We start from the raw sequence: 20,478 nt of genomic DNA on the forward strand, positions 1-20,478 counted from the left end.
AATTTGTGATGTATCGATATTACCTATTCTTAAACAAAAAGACGAATCCGGATAAAATTGAAACAGGGCCAACACTGTGGGACTTCAAAGGGGATCGTCTAAATCCGTTCAATTTTCGCGGAGAACACTATAAAAAGCAATGTGTGTGTAATTTAGAATTTCTTTCCTCTGCCAGTTCGTTGAAAGTACACATCTCCTAATGCAGATGAATACATACACGTAAAAAATACCAGGATTCTGTGCCACGAACATGCATGTGATGGAATGACTCATTAGTCTGCCTTATTTGTAGGGACTGTCTGCTTCATACATAATAAAACCTAACACACACATACATAACCCAAAATAATCACTGTACCTACTCGTACTTTTCCTAATATTAATACGTTTTGCAGAAGATATAATTGTTAAAATACAACTATATTTTATATCTGCAACACAGAAGATTAATCAAAGGCGTGACCTAGACAAATTTACATCATTTCACATTTTACCTCATTCTTTGCGTCTATAGCAATTAGGTAAACTAATTAAAAATTACAATTTCCTTATCTACCTTTCATTAAGGACATTAATATTATTATTAATTATCATGTCGTCTTCGGAAGAGCCTATCTAGTTTTTAAGAAAGAAAATTAGGTTTCTACAAAAATTTATCCTCCTGTATTTATTAAAATTATTACTACATAAAATTAATTCTATTAAATTGTTTTAACAAGTTTTTAAGAGCTTATCAATATTTAAACTCATAAAATATTATTCTTAACACTTAATAATACTTAGCTACCTATATCCAGACTTTTGAAGTATAATTACCTATAGATAGATACATAGGTAAACATTTTACGTGAGTAAACATAGTTGGTATTATTCGGTAAACATAGTGATGTCTTCATTTGTTTATTGTTGTTTAACATACATCTAGTGAATTTCGTGTTTGTATACACAATATGCTGTATTCTAAGCTCATAATGAACATAAATTTCATTTCGTTTATTAAATAAACTCTGGTATCTAAACGGTTGTGGAGTTATATAAAGTATCTATTTATTTATTGCTTTTATAGAACAAAAACCCGTATACTACCTATCCATGTACAAACTAGATTAGATAGATTAATGCTGTAATCCTTTAATGAATAAATAAAACGGACAGTCTTTCTGCCATTAGCAATAGATAAGAATAACAGTGAGATTATGGATTAACAAACTTACGATGACTAATTACAGTCAACTGGTCGGGTTTCGCTCACAGTATAACTGTATCTAATTAGGTAGGTACAGCTTTTTTAACTTCATTGAGAACCATTTATTTTAATTTTTCCATTTGACGGCCTCGGTGGTGTAGTAGTTTAGCACACCGCTTTACTTCCTATGGTCGCAGGTTCGATGCCTCTCACGGCACAAACATATTGTGTAAAATATAATTGTTTGTGTCGGTCTACGTGTTTTCTATTACACTTTAGAAGTTTTTGAAAATTAGGTGAAAAATCTTCTTCCGATTCTATATTTAAAAAACAATGAACAGTTTTGTGTGTGTTTTTACTTTCATTATTTTATTAAATAGGTACTTTGATACAAATATTGAAGTAGATACTTTAAAATATCAGATGGGTAGGTTTGTATTTCGGTATCAGGTTTTTGATTTCACATATTTTGACAATTTTTAACATATTTCAAATTATACATAAGTATATATTAAAATACTGTGTACAAAAGAATACAGAGTTAAACATAGAGGCAAATATTTTATTATACCTTTTTGGTTGTAAACGAAACCGTTTCTATACATATAAAACACTAACAACATTTAAGGCAGTCTATATACGCTTGCTCTCTGTGTTTATTCTTGCAACAAAAGACCGGTTGTATTCAACGTTAATTTTAATTATGGATGTGAGATAGACTTTCTACAAATTCGTCTGCGTGGGCTTTTCGGTTTGAAGCATTAGATGAAGCAGTGACATTATAGAGTACGGACGCATGACACATTACTCCTCATTCAATGTTAACGCGAACGACGCCACAAGCGTCACATAGTAATGTATATTTTGACAATGCCGTTCAGGCTACATAGTATGCGGTAGAACTTTATAGAATTCTAATCATAAAGAATTTAAATTTTAATAATAACTCAGTTAATTTATTTATGTCGTACTACCTGTGCTCCACGGTTTCATCCGCGTTAACTTTCAATATAAAATATAGTGTATGTGTTATTCTGATGCATAAGCTATATTACAGCAAAGTTTCAACAAAATCCGTTCAGTAGTTTTTGCATGAAAAAGCAACAAACATCCATACTTAAAAACTTTCGCGTTTTTTAATATTATTATTAAAATTAAGCTTTAATTTAAGAGACAATTAATAATAAAAACCGAAATTATTTGATGTACTTATTTAACAAAAGGGAAATCCATCGCTATTTATATTATCAGCACAAAAAATATTTTACAAACGAAATCGTAACTAGGAAATGACAGTAATCCATACGCTTCATTATTTCTATTAATTGGTCCTGCAAAAGAATAACAAAAAGATTTTGCTGTAAACAAAAACTTAAGAAATCCCGCTCCGATTAAGGCGCCGTACTGAACAGGCAGTAAGCTCAAAGAACTCCTACGGAAGTCGTCTCCTCATGCAAATGAATATACTGCGAATATTAAAGTACCTACTTACATAATAAGGTTTATACCAGTGTTAAACAAAATTTTAATACAAAGACGAGGCTTATGTGAATTATAAATATGTCTAGAACGCAACAGAAATTAGATATCTTACTTATGCGGCATATATAAACTTTTAAGTGAAGCTATATTTGCTGGTCATTAACGAATAATATAGTAAATATATAAACTCTAGAGTTGTTACAAAATACCAGGGTGAATTGTAAAATCCCGCTAAAATTTGTAAATAAAAAAAACACAACTGTGATAAAAATAAAAACAAACAAATGAGTTGTGCAAAGAGAAAAATATTTTTACTTACCATTTACCTATTCCTCAGTACCGATGTGATGAATAAGTTTTCAAATAAATGGAAAAGAGGCCTGAATGGTGTTCTGTAAATAATCTGATTTAACGGTCTTTGTTTGCAAATATATTATAGGAAATTACATTTACTATCTAGATCTTCCTATACAACGTTAAAAAGGAATAGAGTTTCTTGTATAAACGACAGTAACTTAGTCAACAAATTAAAGGCACTATGTAGCTTGAAACTGCTAAATGCTTGGTGGATAATGTGTCCTTTGTTTGTGCGATTTATGTTGTCAAGTCGCCATTTCACGCTTGCTACTGCGATATATTTCGAGCAAGTGGAGCCGGAAATATGTAGCATTGTGCCACAGTATTTTTTATTATCACTTGACTACTTTTATATCTTTGTAAAATATTAATTTCCGTTGGATTCAGTTTCTATTAACACATAATATAAATGCTGGTATTGATATGAATATCTACGTCTATTATATACGTTTACAAAAAATACGTATTTACTAAAAATTGCATTTAAACATAGCTATAAATGTGGCTAGTTAAAAAAGTACAGTAAAGTTTAGTACAAGCTTTTGTAGATATCATTCAACTATATTAAATAAATGACTACTTTGGTCTAGTGGTTTACTTGTTGGTTGGATACCTCACACACTACATACATGATTATTTATATTGATCTGGGCGTTTTCTATATTTAATATATACATTTATATTTACAAAAACAAAAGTTTATTAAGTATTTATCTGAGCTATCTCGTACCAATAACACAAGCTCTTATTAACTGACTAACTTTTGAATTGACTAGATAATATTATGTGAATTATTAATATAAAATCATTAATTACAACGTTCTACAACTGCCTTAAATTTAACGTATTTTAAGATTTCTTGTAATGTTATAACGAAAACTTCAAGAGGCAATTCTGGTGAGGTTTTATCACTATTGTGTTAAATTATAAATTTATTTTCATTCACAATTTTACAAACATATATAAAAACATTTCTAAGAAAAACAAATCCATTATAATTCGTGATAATTAAATTGAGGATTAAGGTAAAGGTCGATTGGCAAAGGCAAAAAAATACAAAATGTCTTTGTAAAAAGCATGTGTAAAACATTAGGAACATTTCACATTAAAAATCCATATGCACCTATTAAAACCTATATACCTATAACATTCAATTTTTTTTTTTGTTTCTGTTTTCTGAGTATATATTATTTGATCCATGTCGGAGTTTTTTTTGTATTGGGATAATGTATCCGCCTGCGCTTACGTTGAGCATGAAGTCATTGATAAGAGCAATGCAGTGTCAAAATCAAGAATGCACACAATATTAATAGTAAAACGGTTTTAATCATTGCTAATGCTGAAATAGTGTCCAACAGTGAAATAATAAACAATTGAGTTTATAATTTCACTATTGGACATTAACAACAAAAAAATGTTTAATCGTTACATAATAAAACACTGCGAAATTATAATAATAAAACATTAGTTCTAGTACATCTATAAATATTAATATAAGATGTTGTATGCCTTTGAAGATATTTTCAGATAAATCGTATCCACTGAACATCAGTAGAGTGCGACCGTGTCTTGGTTCGTAATATAATATATATCCAACCTAAAAGATACAATAAACTAGGTGTTGCCAGCGACTTCGTCTACAAATCTTTCACATAAAATATCACCTGATTATTTTTGTAAAAAACCATACTCACATTTTTTATTTCGATTAATTCAAGCGTTTAATTCTAAATAGTAAGAAACAGAGACACCTTTTCTTGTTTATATTATATTAATCTTATTAATATTATTTGCGCGAAAGTTTGTGAGTATAGATGGATGTTTATTACTCTTTCACACAAAAACTACTGAATACATCAGAATAACATATGGCTTTAGATTTCACGCGGGTGAAACCGCGGGCACAGCTTATAACATAAACGAGAACCTATATAAATATAATTAAAGTAATATTTTTATATTACATATGTGTTTATAGATAATTTGCGATAGATAATGGCAACCATCATTTTGCATACATCATTGCGCCACTCACATTATTTAACGATTTTTATTTCGGACTACTCTAATGCTGTTGGGTACAGTTGGCCTTTACAGTTCACCAGACGATGGGAAGGCGAGTACCCTTCAAACTCGCGGAAGGACTTATGGAGCGGCTGAAGGCCAACTCCAGCCTGACGGATACGACTTTATTCTGAGGGCACCACTAGGGGTTCGAACCTCGGTCCAGGCCATCTTAATTTCGATCACCGTTTGAGTTGGACAGGGTATCGATCGGACGTGGCTTTATTTTACGTTATATGTAATTGACACAATGTCAATTACATACAAAGCTACCCCAAGTTAACTGAAATAATATTAACTTCGCGCAACCGTTTGATCCTTTTGCTCGGATGACCGACCTAACGTTATTAACTACGTGTTACATGTGAAATTAGGCTTTATAACATTATTAAACTATGAAAATCCATAAAAATCGAATTCCACGAAGTCAATATATTAATAAAATTAAGATATTTTGCTATTTCAAGTGCAAAAAGAGAAATAGTAGAGAAAAATTACGACGAAATAGTAAGAAATCGGATAAGTAAGAAAAAATTTATAGAATACACCAGAAAAATAATAGAAAAAGTAGCAAAGACCAATAGCAAGTAAGAATATTTTACGATGTATAGTGACTATACAGTCGGGTAAAATAGAACAAGTGTAAAGTAAGAAAGTATTACAATAACTCCGAAAATGTAAACTGTGGAATTAGTATATATATACAGATATATTAGAATAGTCTCTAAAAAATTAGAAAGCCTGGAAATTGGCATCCGGGAAGAAAGAAAAGGAAAAAAAAAGTGCAAAAAGTATGATAATTATTAAACACGTAGAGACGTAGGTACGCAAAGGAATTTAAATATAAATTCCTAGGCTTACTCTACAAGCATTTCTTTATGATATATTTTGTGAGGCGTTTCATTAAATCGTTGTCCAAGAAAAGAAGATAAACGATCCAACCTCAGAAAATACACCAATAAATACCTGTATGGAAAAAAAATTCTAATGTAAATCTGTGTTTATATGTCATGTTAAAAAATTAAAGGCCCTTTACTTCATCGTGTACGATTCCAAACATCCATAATATAATATAAATTAACAAAATATGTACTCGTATATTCAAGTGCTATTACATTTTTATGTTTATTATATTTATAATTTAATTCATATTTCATATTATATTTATAATTTAATTTATCACATATAAATTAAATTAATAAATAAAATTAAAGGTACCTTACCTTAAACCTACATTACACATAGTACACTATAAAAGTATGCGAGTATTAAAAAAAAATTGTAAATTATTTTAAAACAATATTAAAAAAACTAATTATCATAATACAGTTTATAATTGTACAGAATTGTAAATTTGTATATTTGTATGAACCCAATACATTTTCTATATATTGATAAATTATATTAGTTTACGTGATATCTCCGTATAGTCATCATTGTTATTATTGAAAATAATGACATGACGGATTTAACTATTAATCCTTCACTGGATGCAACAGGCTATATATGTTAGTATATAAGGTATTTATATTTAAATATAATAATATGGACCTTTAGTAACCTGAAATAAATAATTAAATACATAGACTACCTACTATATTCGCCTCATCTCCAATAAAATGAAATATATATAAGTAGAAAACAGAAATATGTATATAGAAATGGGATGTCATTCAATTGCTTTGCAGTTTCTGAAAGGTTTATACTAACAAAATAATAATAATTCCACATAAGTTAGTATTTGTTATTATAAAATCGTACTAAAGACATATCGTTATACAATAATCTTCAAATTCTGTATTTCAACAATACTGCTATCGAAATAAGACAATATGTGATGACTCGATAGCAGTATACAAGCATAGTAATATTTACTCCGTCAATGTGATTTATTTTTATTCCATGTAAACAGATGTGAAAGCCTTTATACAAAGTAAATGTAGAAACCTCATGAACGCATAAGCTAAAATGTTACATTAATTCTTTTGGAAATTATTTTATCCGATTTTTTGTGGGGCTTTGATATCTATTGTTATTTTCACGCTAGAAAAAACTCACATACACACACTTACATGTACTTCTATTGTTCATTTTAGCTAATGGGATTTCGTAGGTTATTATTGTCAATATAGAAGTTACGGTTTAATTTAGTGTCGGGTGCCTAAGATTCTCGCCAGCGTCTTCATAGAAACTTAGAAATTTTCATTTTATCTCACTCTTTGTTAGCCTATACTTAATATGGATAAACATACATGTAAAATCAGCATCAATACTCAATTTAAAATGGAGTTTATTATTAAAATACAGTTTCAGCAAAGAAAGTATATTATTTCCTTTGATTAAATTAAAATTTATCTTAGAACATTCTATACTGTATCAAGTACAGCTTTGACAGATTTGGTTCTACTACCTGCATTGATTTTAGTTATGTATTGGTACAATAATAAATCAACTTCTTTTTAGATTGATAATTTCAAGAACATGTTTATTTCCATTTAGACATTACAGATAACCGGATAAAAGGAGTATTGTTCCGCGGCGTAGAAAAAATTTTTTTTTAAGAATTTCATAGTTACGTTTAGGTAACTATGATTCTTTTTGTGGCTAATAACAACAGTATTGGCTACAATTTCACCTGTTTGTTGGTGTTCTGTACTTATTTATTTTATGAGATGGGATGAATCAATATGTTTCCTTTATCTCGTGTGAGAATCAACATAAACTCATTAAAAGGATCAGGTTGATATACCCGCTGAAATAACACACTTTACGGTTGAACAATATAATTTATCTTACTTTGTAATAGGAACAGACATTGTTCATACACTATGGCTTAATATCTTTAAATTTTGAATATTAAATGGTTAAAGCTTCTTATTTATGTTTGTATTTGATCAATACCGTTTCCTAGAATAATTTCTCTTATTTTGATCTTCTCTCCCCCTCATCTCTATATCATCACTCTAATGTATATCTACATATAGTACTCTGTGGAATGACTAAGTAGTATATGTTAGGTAAGAAGCCTTAATGTGTCGTTTCTTTTTTATTTGATTTCACAGGGAGATCAACTCTGCTGATTTATATTTTATTTTTACATTGAGAAGGGTATCATTAATTTCAAATCAATATTAATAAACATCTGTTGTTGTGAAACAAAATCGTAATAAAACTATTATTAAATAACTGCCATTGAATATAACATTAACAAAGAAACCTGACTAAAGATTATTAAAGACAGAGTCTGTACACGGGTTAGACATACCTAAAGTTAATATTGATAAAGATAAAACTTGATATTAAAAGACGTCCTCGGGCTATGCATGTCAAACTGTCTGCTAAGAAATTAGCAATTGAGATGACTAACGTGGAATGTATATGAGTATATTTGTTTGCGCAAATTAATTGAGCCAGCTGCTATGGATGCGGATAAGTTAAGTGTTAGAGAACCCTTTCATTTCTCTTCAAAAGTATCCTATAAATTACTTATTACTTTGCTGATTTTTATTAAAATACATCAAGTATGTAATGAAAGTATGTATGTAGTTAAATGTTAACGTCACATAAAGTACGTAGTTATTACTCGTACTTACACGTACAATATATGAACACGATATAATAAAATGTATTGTATTATTTTACATGAGCGTATTCTATATATAAAACGAATTTTATTTTGGGATGTCAATCGGTCCCTGAAGGATAATAAAATAAATAACACAATATCACCGAAATGGATCTCAGGAAGAGAATTTGCAACTTACTCCCACATTTTTATAAAACCATATAACGTAGTATAGTTGTCTAGCTAAAAAAAGCGTTTACGTATTATTGTTTGTGACTCTATGTACTTGTTCGTTAGACCGTGCTACAATTCTCAAAGTATAACTGAGCAATTTTATTTAATTCTTCAGAAAAAATGCAGTTATAAGCAGATATACACATTCTTATGTAACTCAGTTCCATTTAAATCTATTTATTTAGTAAAATCTAAACATTAATATATCTATAGATCTTTTTGGTAGTATTATTTATTGCGGTAAAAGACTGCTCTAGGTTCAATAATTCGCTCATCGATTTGGGATCCAGATATGAAACTATACATACATACCTAATTGTTTGATGTCAATAAATAGAATACAGATGGGACCATATTTGTATACGTAGTACCTCTTTCTAATATATTAGTTGACATCTAGTGACTTTTAAATTATATACGAGTTTTACTCTATATATTCCACTATTTCAAATAATCATTTAGAATATAACTCGTTATTATTATCAAAAACTCATTTAACAATGTATTATATGGCATCTATACTAAGGTATAAAACTGAAGAGTGTCATTGTTTACATGTTGTCTGTGAAATTGCTGATTTAAAAAATCTTAACCTGAGATGAATTATAAGCTATTTAATACCTTCAGAAAAGAAGCAAAACGTAAATATCAGAAAACAAAGCAGTGAAACATACATATATTGTAATAAAATACTGCCAGGCGGATTCCGTACATTGTAGATATTGTAAAAGAAAATGATATCTGGAATTTTCTTTATTAGTGAAACAGATGTCCATACAATAACTTTTAAAATGTTTGTTTATCTTGTCTGACTGTATATCTGTATAGACATCGTGCAAAAAGTAGTACCCAATAAAATTCATTACAGTTTATACTAAGAGTTTCATCGTTTGACATGACATCACGTCATGTGGACGGTCGGAAATCGAGGCAAAATGACATTTATTTTAAATTAAACTGCAGATCTATCCACGGGACAAAGGTGATAGCAATGATATATGTATTTTAATTAAAGAAATCTTTTCTTATAACAGGTTCTATACACAAGAATTGCGGTGGGCCTGTGGCAGAGCTCCAATAGTCTGCAACAGCTTGGCCGGGTGCAGTGTTGTGCATCTCAATGCCCCCGCTTTGAGAAAAGCGCGCAAACAAACTTCGAGCCCCAGCGAACGTTCATCGGCACTACCGAAGCCAAGGTGAGCAAAGGAAGAGTCAAGTCTTGGCTAAAATACGCCAATATCGACCAAGTTTAATTAAATGAAGTGAGGAGTTTCGGAGCCTGTTGAAACGTATTCTGACTGTATACATTTCAACAGGCTGTCAAAATAAGGACATTCTAATTCGCTCGTATTATCGTTGAGCGAAATCTTTGGAAAAGCGGATTTCGAAGATTTTTTTAGTATCAGTAGGATTCGGGGCCCGAGTTAATCCAATTAAAATTTTGTCACAGTTGGTATTTTGTTTCTTTTATGTAACAAAATACATGTACCTGGCGTATATACACTGTATGGTATTTTCTCCAAAAGTGAGCTAAATTGAATTACTTTTTTGTAATTAATAGGATTAACTCGTGTGATGTTTATTCTATATTAATTTTAATAAGATTGATAATCTTTAGTTTTTGTACAATAATACGATATATTTACTTACACTTATCTATAAAAACTACGTCATTTGCTTTTTTAACAAGCATGTTACGATTCCCATAGGGTATTGATGATTCTTTTTACAATAAATCAGATAAGCTATGATAAATCAGATATTTTATGATACAATATACTTGTGTCATCAAAGTGACTCTCTTAAATCAAATAATATTAGAAAATCCATCACTTCTGTATCGTTTATGACATAAGCCAGTACCAATATTTTGAACAATGTAAAACAATTTTGACAATGATTAGACTCGTCAGCGACGAAATTGAAAATCGATTTATATAAACAGACTAGCATTGAATCTAAATAAATAGTTGTCTTTGTTTTAAAGCAAGAATAAAATCAAGAAGTAACACTATTAATATATATAATGAATAATAAATGTTAACATTTTTGTTCGACAAATGAATAACCTATTATAAATTTTGTAAGAGCGGCTAATTTTCTTTTAATTGCTTATAGCGTAGTAAAAATAAGTATATTTTAACTGTAGCTAATTGAAACTAGTGATAGTATGTGAGTACTCTGTTCTGATCAACAAAAACACATGACTAATCAAAGTAATAAAGTGTTACATGCGCGGCTGTGAGTGAATTCCAACTTATATCAAAATGTAGATACATGTCTAATCTTATAATGATGTTCTTTTACTGTAACGTTAACATTGCAAGACAAGACACAAAAGATAATAATACAATTTAACATTGAAATTATATTACTGACTAGCTGTACCCGCGACTTCGTCCGCGTGGAATTATACTTTATTTTTCTAATCTATAAAATAATGTTTGTAAAATAAAATTAGCCTAAGTTACTACTTAATACAATAGCTACCTGCCAAAAAAAAGTCCCGTCAAAATCGGCCCAGCCATTTCAGAGATTAGCCGGAACAAACAGACAGACAGACAACAATTTTAAAAAATGATATTTTGGTGTATGTACCGTATTTATATTCATATGCATGTAGTAAAAAACGGTTATTTCAATATTACAAACAGACACTTCAATTCTATTTACATGTATAGATGACGATACATCCATACAACTTACTTTTTCAACCCCCTTCAATCCTTTTTCACATTAAAAAGTAACCTATGTCCTTTCTCAGAGTCTCGTCTATCTGTGTCCCAGAATTCATTTAATTCGGTTTAGTAGTTTTGGCGTATAAGCGCGTAGGAAGGAAGCTATTTAATAAACTAACCTAAAGAAAAAAGTTCCATCGTTCTAACTTCAAAAATTATGACATGCCATAAGAATTTTCATCTCCTATTTTATTTTACCATACTTTAGGGTAAAATTTTACTAAATTTAAATGTTATATTTCATCAACAGCCTAAAAAATACATTCTAAGCTTCTAGCCTTAAAAATAACTTCTACTTTTAACTAACTTTAACCTTGCTACTACTTTTTGAACTTTCATCTTCCCTTTCAACCCCCTTATAACCCTTTTTCACACGGGGGGGAAGGGGATTGTTAGTAATGTGGATTGATAACCCCATTGCTAGCAATGTACCGTGTCAGGTCGACCTCCACGCGGTTCCCCCTGGTAACCATCGTGTTAAATTCCTGGTGAATTTGTCACGATGGGCTAACTGACCTGACCTCATCAATGTCTTATCATCCTCCACTGGTGCCACGCCAGCGTAAACCGTTAGCGCAGGCGGGTGCTCTATTCCATTATCATCCACAAAAAAAAAAAAAGCCTTTTTCACATTACAAAATAATCTATGTCCTTTCTTAGATTCTAGACTATCTGTGTACCAAGTTTCATTTAAATCGGTTCAATCGTTTTGGTGTGTAAGCGATACAAACGGACAGACAGAGTTACTTTCACATTTATAATATTAGTAAGATATTAATAAACTAACCCAAAGAAGATAAAGAAAAAAGCGTAATCGTTCTAGCTTCAATAATGACGAATTTCCATAAAAACTATCATAACCTTTTTTATTTTACCCACTTAAGGGTAATTTGTCAAACTTTGAATATCATATTCATTTATAGTTAATTACTATAAATGAATATGATATACTTTATTTTTCTAATCTAAAATAATGTTTGTAAAATAAAAGTAGCCTAAGTTACTCCCTATTACATCAGCTACCAGCCAAAAAAGTCCCGTTAAAATCGGTTCAGCCATTTCAGAGATTAGCCGGAACAAACAGGCCGACAAACCGACAGACAAAAATTTTTAAAAGTGTTTTTTTGGTATATATACCTTATTTATATTTACATGCATGCAGTAAAAAACAGTTATTTCAATATTACAGAGTATAGAGTTTAGATGTATAGATAATATTAGTACATGAGTGAATCAAAATTTAGGCGAAAATATATCGTAATTGTGTACAACGACCACCATATGTAGGAATTCTAATACGTAAAGTAAACACTATATATGTACCCTTTTACATGAGGCGTATAAAATTAAATAAAATTCAAACTTTATTTGAAATAATACTGAATGGATACTACATTAAATTAATAAATTAATAAAACATTATCCATACTAGGTATCACGCATTTGACTATCGTAAATATATATATACAGCAATGTATATTTACTTTTAGTCTTTGACAATAGACGCATAGTAACTTTTTTTTTTTATAAATGATAATGTAATGGTGCACCCGCCTGCGCTATCGGTTTACGCTGGCGGGGCACCAGTGGAGGATGATAAGATGAGAATGAAGTCAGGTCAGTTAGCCCATCGTGACAAATTCATCAAGAATTTATCACGATGGTTTCCAGGGGGAACCGCGTGGAGGTCAACCTGACATGGTACATTGCTAGCAATAAGATCATCAATCCACATTACTAACAATCCCCTTTCCCCCCCGCATAGTAACTATAAACTTCATTTTAAATCAATTACGGTTGAATTTGCACCACTGTGCGGACACATCTAATAAAGTCCTTTCACAGAAACGTGTATAAACCTACCAATATTTCGAAATACCTTTAAATGATCCATGTATGTATTAAAGTTAAAACTGACCGTATCACTCTATATTTTAACATAACAATGTGTAGCCCAAAACTACGAAGCACAGAATGTTGAAACAACATTCCGTTTATGTAATACAGGTAGGCATCCACTAAGAAATTTAGATGGAAACGAGATATAACAGGTTCCGAGCGCGCGAATCGCAGGGCATTCTTCTAATATGTATAAGAAAAATTCTCATATTGAGTGGATATAAACGGAAATAGAGCAATCTCTATTTTAGGATCTGTTTTAAAATCTCATGTGCCTACTGTCAGCTAATAAACACTATGAAAAGTATATATTTTCATTCACCACCATCAAATAATATCATATAAATCGTCCATTGTTAAGCTCTTACTGCAATATACCTTAATAGGATATGTGTACATAATTGAACTACGTCTATATGTATATAATAAAAAAAATTGTACAAGTAACATTGCTAAAATATTTATTTCTACAACAAGAGTTACCGGGTTTGTTATGTTCAAATTAACTTGTCTGAGAGATATAGTTTTTTTAATATCTCCAGAGAAATTCATTTATTTATTACATCCAATTCCGCCATATTTCTTTCTGATTAAACTCGTAAGATTTATACCGGTTTAGTCCCGAGACTGTAATACAATAGCTCCATCACTCATTGCCCTAATATAGTATGTCACGTCTGGATACTAGAGAAATAAAAGGAATATAGGTTAGTACAGAAGTAATGAGAAGTAGGTATGTCTTTCAACAAAAAACCATCGTGAAGATATCAATATGGGATATAACATCTCAGTACAAGTTCAAAAGTAATGATTTTATATTTATATATAGACTTTAATATACACATAGAAATAAAAATTATTTAACCATAATAATATCCTTATTTTTAAGTCAATAGAAATTATATATAATATGACTGATAAGGTAATTTCTACTTTATCCGCGCTAAACCCTTTTCCCCCGATCTCAGGAGAATTTTAAAGTCTTTGTAGACGTTTTAATTATTTACATTTAATTTTAGGAATGTTTCATAAGATTGAATGTATACCAAATTATTTTAAATATTTTATTTTTTGCGTATAATGAACATAATTGTATTTTTTCTTAGACATATGTAATATATTTTTTCTAGATATATTTTCTGTATTGTAATAAGCTTCATGTAATTATTTTTGTTTTTATAATATAAAATGTTACCAAAAGTTACTCTAATGAGATATCCCATAAATACTGTACCATGTACTGTGTTATGTAAGAGTAATTACTATCATGAATAATCTAATCACGTATTGGAATAACGTTCGAAAAAATGTATATATAAATTTATTTAAAAATTTATACATTTTATTTTAAATCCGAGAATCAACTTCATTAAAGTAAAATTAAGTGACCTTTACCTGAAGTTCATTAAGTATTTTTTATAATGCACTACGTGAAAGAAGCACTAGAATGAGAATCTCTCGAGACTGCAGTAGTTCTTTAAACTGGTGTAGACTGCGATGTATATTAAACTTGTAGTAGATATGGATATTACTTTAAAGTAAAATATAAAATTTTGTTTTCATACATATTAAACGGAAAGAAACCTTTGATGTTTCTTGTATAATTATGATAATAGGGAACCGTAAAAATAATTTCATTCATTATTTATACATTTCTAGCATTCGACCAAGGAATTTATATTTTTAGGATACTATAATATTAAAGGTTCTCTAATCATCCAGTAGAACATAAGTACTGAATAAGTACTGAGATATTTGCCTAAAATTAAAAAGGAACCGAAACTTTCCTAAATCTAATTTAATGCTTATGATCCCACAGACCCTTTTTACGTAGGTACTCTGTGCTCAGTCTTTTATATTACACAACGTTAGCCTTAGGTTGCCTGAAATACACGGTACCTACACGATAATAAGGCTAGTTAAATAATAAATTATTACTGTTAATTAAATTTTATAAGAATGCCTGAAAATATCTTTAATTACATTTAATAATTAGTTACTACGGAGTAAAATTTCTTTTCTAAATATTACGTTGCTAATACACTTTCTATAAATTGTATAAACTTTTTGTGTCTTATTAATATCTTGTCTGTGAGGTATAATATTAATAAGTTTAAAAAATTATGAATGCTGTCTAATAATTAAAAAATTGTACCGAATATAAGTATCTAAACGGAGAATTATGTCATTATTGTTTTTATCTCGTTATGTCTGCTTGTTCCACTTATGCCTATAAGCTAACCTATCTTACTCTTCAGGCTGAAGAGTAAGATAGGTTAGCTTAGCTTATCTCCCTTTACTTATACTGATATTTGTATTCGAGAATAAAATTTAATGAGCCGTTAGAATATCTAATTTTAAACAGCTATTAAGTATTAAAACGACGAGAAATACACTATATTAAGTATAAAAGAATTAAAGAGGGAAGATGATTTTAAGATCGCTGTATTTGCACCTGATATCTATAATATTACAGACATCCATAGGCAATTATAAAATTGTGCTAGCGAACAGTTTTAGAGAATTGTCACGTAATGCTGCAGACCTTGCCAGAGTCCAATGAATACACAAAATAACCTTAAAATTATTTTAACGTTATTTTTAACGTTTTATAAGCATTTATTTTTTGAAAGTGTATAAGTCTACCATCCCCGCTATTTGATACGGATTAGATTATTTCTAATGTAACGGAAAATAATTTATGTTTAGAAGACGTAATGCTATTCTATGTTTTAGAGCTCTAGGAGAAAAATATAAAAACTAATATTATGTGCCGTTTCTACAGAATTATAACGAAAATTCTTAGATACATTCACGAAAAATCATTGCCAATTCGAAAGTGAAAATGTACATATATATGACAAGATTTTTAAACCTTTCATACTCGTTACGTGGCTTACTGACTAGCCTAATCTAAAACTAAAATTTTCAAATAGTCCTAAGCAAACGTTCGGGCGACACATATGTGCATCGTGGTTCGTGCGTAACGACAATATTCACGGCAACGTGGCACTAAAATTACCGAGTCCGGACACATAATAGCGACCCTAGACCTAGAATGACAACGCATGAATGGTACCACGGTCATAGGTATGAATATTATACATACTAGCTGTAACGTGTGACTTTGACTGCTTTATTTTGATGTTATTAGCCTACTATTTGTAACTGTGTGGTATTTGACTTTATTTTCAAAATAAAAGACTTTTTCTAAAATAAAAGTAGCCCGAGTAACTCCTTATTACATCAGCTACCTGCCAATAAAAATCCCGTCAAAATCAGTCCAGCCATTTCAGAGATTTATATTCATATGCATTTAATAAAAACCGGTTATTTCAATATTACAAACAGACACACCAATTTTATTTATATGTAGGTATAGATGTATACAGAACTGTTCTCGTGATATAATTAATCGTTACGTCTGTTTTTATTTAACTCCATCAGCTGTAAACAGCTTGAAAATGTAAGAATTAGACGAATAAATAGACATGCTCTCTCGTTACATTTAGAATATTAGTACGAATACTATGAATTGTGTAATGGCCGCTGGTCATGTGTAAAAGCTACAGTTACCACTTTCCATTAATACATGTTTAATTAGCCATTACAATCCTCTAAAAAAATCAATTTGGTATCATATTAGCTAATTGGACATTTTGCACAAGATGTCGAAGTATGAAGGTACATACTCAACCACAACCAAAGAGCAAACCCTCGTATATGTGGAAGCCATACCTTTCGTGGAAGCCTATATATAACTTTATTGTATACTTTAGAAAAAGACTTCGTTTTGTTTTTTAATACGTTCTGTTTGAGATGTTGCTAAGTTTCGTGTCCATATATAATATACTAGTGCCATGCGATGCCAGCGACTTCGTCTGCGAGGAATTAAATTTTCAAAGAGCTTATTTTTACAGTATCTTTATAAATTACATATATTTTGTTTTATTCAGATTTATAAGCTAGTTTAATATTAGTAAAGATTATTGATAGATATATAAAAAAAATATATGAAAAAATATATAAATACATCTTATAGATAACATTATATATACATAAAATTAGATAAATTGAAATAAACTTCTTTCAAATTTAACTAACTAATATCGCTTTAATAAAATTTTATAGTCAATATTGAAAAATTCGTAATTCGTAAGTAGATCCATTTTAAAATGTGAACTGATTCAATTACCTAACACAAGATGTAATTATATCTAATTTTAGAAACTAAATATAATATTGTAAAATAAAATCAAATAAACTGAGCACGGAATTTGTAAATACTCAAGGGATAACTAGTCTAGATGCTAGGGTATTTATAGCACAAATAATGTATAAGTACTAAATTTAAATTGACTAAGGTACGGTGTATGTATCTACGTAATATTAGTAGCTATGCAAAATTTACGAAAAATTTAACATATTTACAGTGTGTCCACTCCAACATCATTCATTCATACAAATCTATCATTATTTTACTGATATATTTTTAACATAGTCTTTTCATCTTATCATAACGTTGTATAGTGGAGTTTGCACAAAAATATTTTAATATACTATGAATTTAATTTAAAATTTAAAATACACATACTTTTATAATAGTAACAAAAGACTGAGATTTCGACCTATACAGATAAACTACGTGTATCAAGATAATATATTATAAAAGGTGTACAAAACAATTTTTCTGAAATAATAATTTCTAATATTATAATTCTGACAAAGTTCTCATAAAATAGAGTAGGAGCTAACTAAGTGCACAAAATCAAAAATGTAGTAACCTCACTAAATCACAAAGTGTAATCAGAAACGTGACAACAACAACATGACAACCGTCCACGTTGTGGTGAAATACCACTTATCAGGTCCATATTTCTCTGAGCATATTTCAATCCGGCGTGTATAGTAAATACGTAGTAATCTTTAACTTGTTGTGTTTGTTTTGGAAACTTTCAGACATAGGCATTAACGTAGTATAAACTGTTATTGTATAAACGGGATATTTACGATAATATATGAACTGTATATTGTGTATCGGAGGTAAAGTGTAAAAATTGTCTTTGTGGGTACATCAGCCTTATCTATTTCAACCGTTAAGCAGCTTGCTTTGTAATTCATAATTAAGTAGGAAATAGACAGTGAAATTACAGGATAAAAGGCGTGATATCTAAGTCCTTTGTAATGGGCACGCATGGTTTGTCATATCGTAACATGATGTCCGTAGTAGTTAGGTTATTTGCAATCCTAATTAAGTACATACATACTATAAAAACATTTATCTCCCAATATTAATACCGTGTTATTATAATTTATATTTTTGTACACAGAAATCCACATTGGTGAATATCAAGATCAGTAACCCAAAGAAATGTCGTAAACACGAATCGCCGAACTGCCATCACCTCAGTCACTTATCGCGCAACGTGCTGCGCGCGCGGCGTGGTGTCGTCCGAATGCTCATTGTGGTCGTTCTTACATTCGCAATATGCAACTTGCCCTTCCACGCTAGAAAAATGTGGCAATACTGGTCCAGTGGCTACCAAGGCACCAGTGACTTCAGCACTCTGCTCACACCGCTTACCTTTCTTATAACGTATTTCAACTCTGGCATTAATCCTCTACTATACGCATTTTTGTCAAAAAACTTCAGAAAAGGCATGAAGGAGCTATTATGTTGTAAATATCATGGAAAAAGGAAAAGTGAGAATTTAATCTTACTTAATCCTGTTGGGGGTGGAGCACTGAGGCGTAGCTCCACTCGGTCAACTCGAGCCAACTGCAGCACAGTCACGATGGCACCAAATGGGGACTCATGAGATTTGCGTCGCCGGCGTTTCCTGTACAAAGTGGAGAATATGGATATTTCCTGATTAACGGAGAGCACCGATGAGGTCACCGACAGCAGCGGATTTTATACCGTCTCCACTATATCAAAACGTGATCTATATGATTAATATAGACCAAATTGATCTAAAGGACATTTTTCAGTGTTACCGTTTCATTAGAATTAATAATAGAAAATCTTTATTGGAATAAATTATCTCCTTAAATAGAAATTAGTGATCTCATGAGCTTAAAATACAATATTTTATTACTGTAAATGCATGCATATTTTAATATCATATCATAAGTGATTAATTAACTTTCAAAGTGTACAAAATTAAATATAGGAAGTTTAAGATATGTGTAAATAAATTAAATGTATATTGAAAGACTCGGATTAAGTATAAAATATTAAAACAGTTAGATCCCACCCATCTCATGTATTTTTTTTTTAAATCATGCCTTTTTAGAACGCTTTTAAATCCTTTATTATATTACAAAGTTATTTTACACTAGATAAATATGAAAACAAAAAGAGTTATACATGTGGTTATATTGTAGTGTACCTATATAATTAAATCGTATGAAATATATAATAATAGATAAAATAATTAATTAAAACATTAATTAAACAATTCTGATCAATATTTAAATATATTGATATTGAGATAATGGCTACATGAAGGACAAAAACAAACAAAGTCGCTGTCGCTGTCTGTCTGTCCCTATGTATGCTTAAATCTTTAAAACTACGCAACGGATTTTGAAGCGGTTTATTTTTAATAGATAGAGTAATTCAAGAGGAATGTTTATATGTAAAATACATGTTGATCCGTGCGAAGCCGGGGCGGGTAGCTAGCATAATAATATTAAAAATATTTTACCTATATCCTCATAGACATTTGAGAAAATAATATCAGCTATACCATTATACTTTAGCAAGGAATTGAATTGCCTACTCCCAGTTATCGGTCGATAGCATCGATCGGTTTACTTATCGAAGATATAGCACTCGATCGCTCGATCGCTAACTTACTACTGTGAAAAATGCTTCATATGCACTACACGTCAAAATATATTTTAGTTGCTTTGTGCAGGAAACAGTCTCATTCTCAGGTGAAATTATA

At 30.2% G+C, this 20,478-nt stretch overlaps 1 protein-coding gene across 1 annotated transcript in view; it reads left to right on the top strand.

Moving 5' to 3' along the window:
- The window catches only part of LOC131853580 (trissin receptor-like), a 96,939-nt gene extending 77,163 nt beyond the window's left edge, over positions 1-19,776 (top strand). The window contains exons 6-7 of the mRNA XM_059204510.1: positions 9,923-10,084; positions 18,856-19,776. Of these exons, the coding sequence (XP_059060493.1) occupies positions 9,923-10,084; positions 18,856-19,344 (651 nt within the window). The 3' untranslated portion in view covers positions 19,345-19,776. The remainder of the gene's footprint in view (positions 1-9,922; positions 10,085-18,855) is intronic.
- The last annotated feature ends 702 nt before the right edge of the window (positions 19,777-20,478 follow it).

Source organism: Achroia grisella, unplaced genomic scaffold (assembly GCF_030625045.1).
Source record: "Achroia grisella isolate CSIRO2021 unplaced genomic scaffold, CSIRO_AGI_Agris_v1 utg903, whole genome shotgun sequence".
NCBI lineage: Eukaryota > Metazoa > Arthropoda > Insecta > Lepidoptera > Pyralidae > Achroia > Achroia grisella.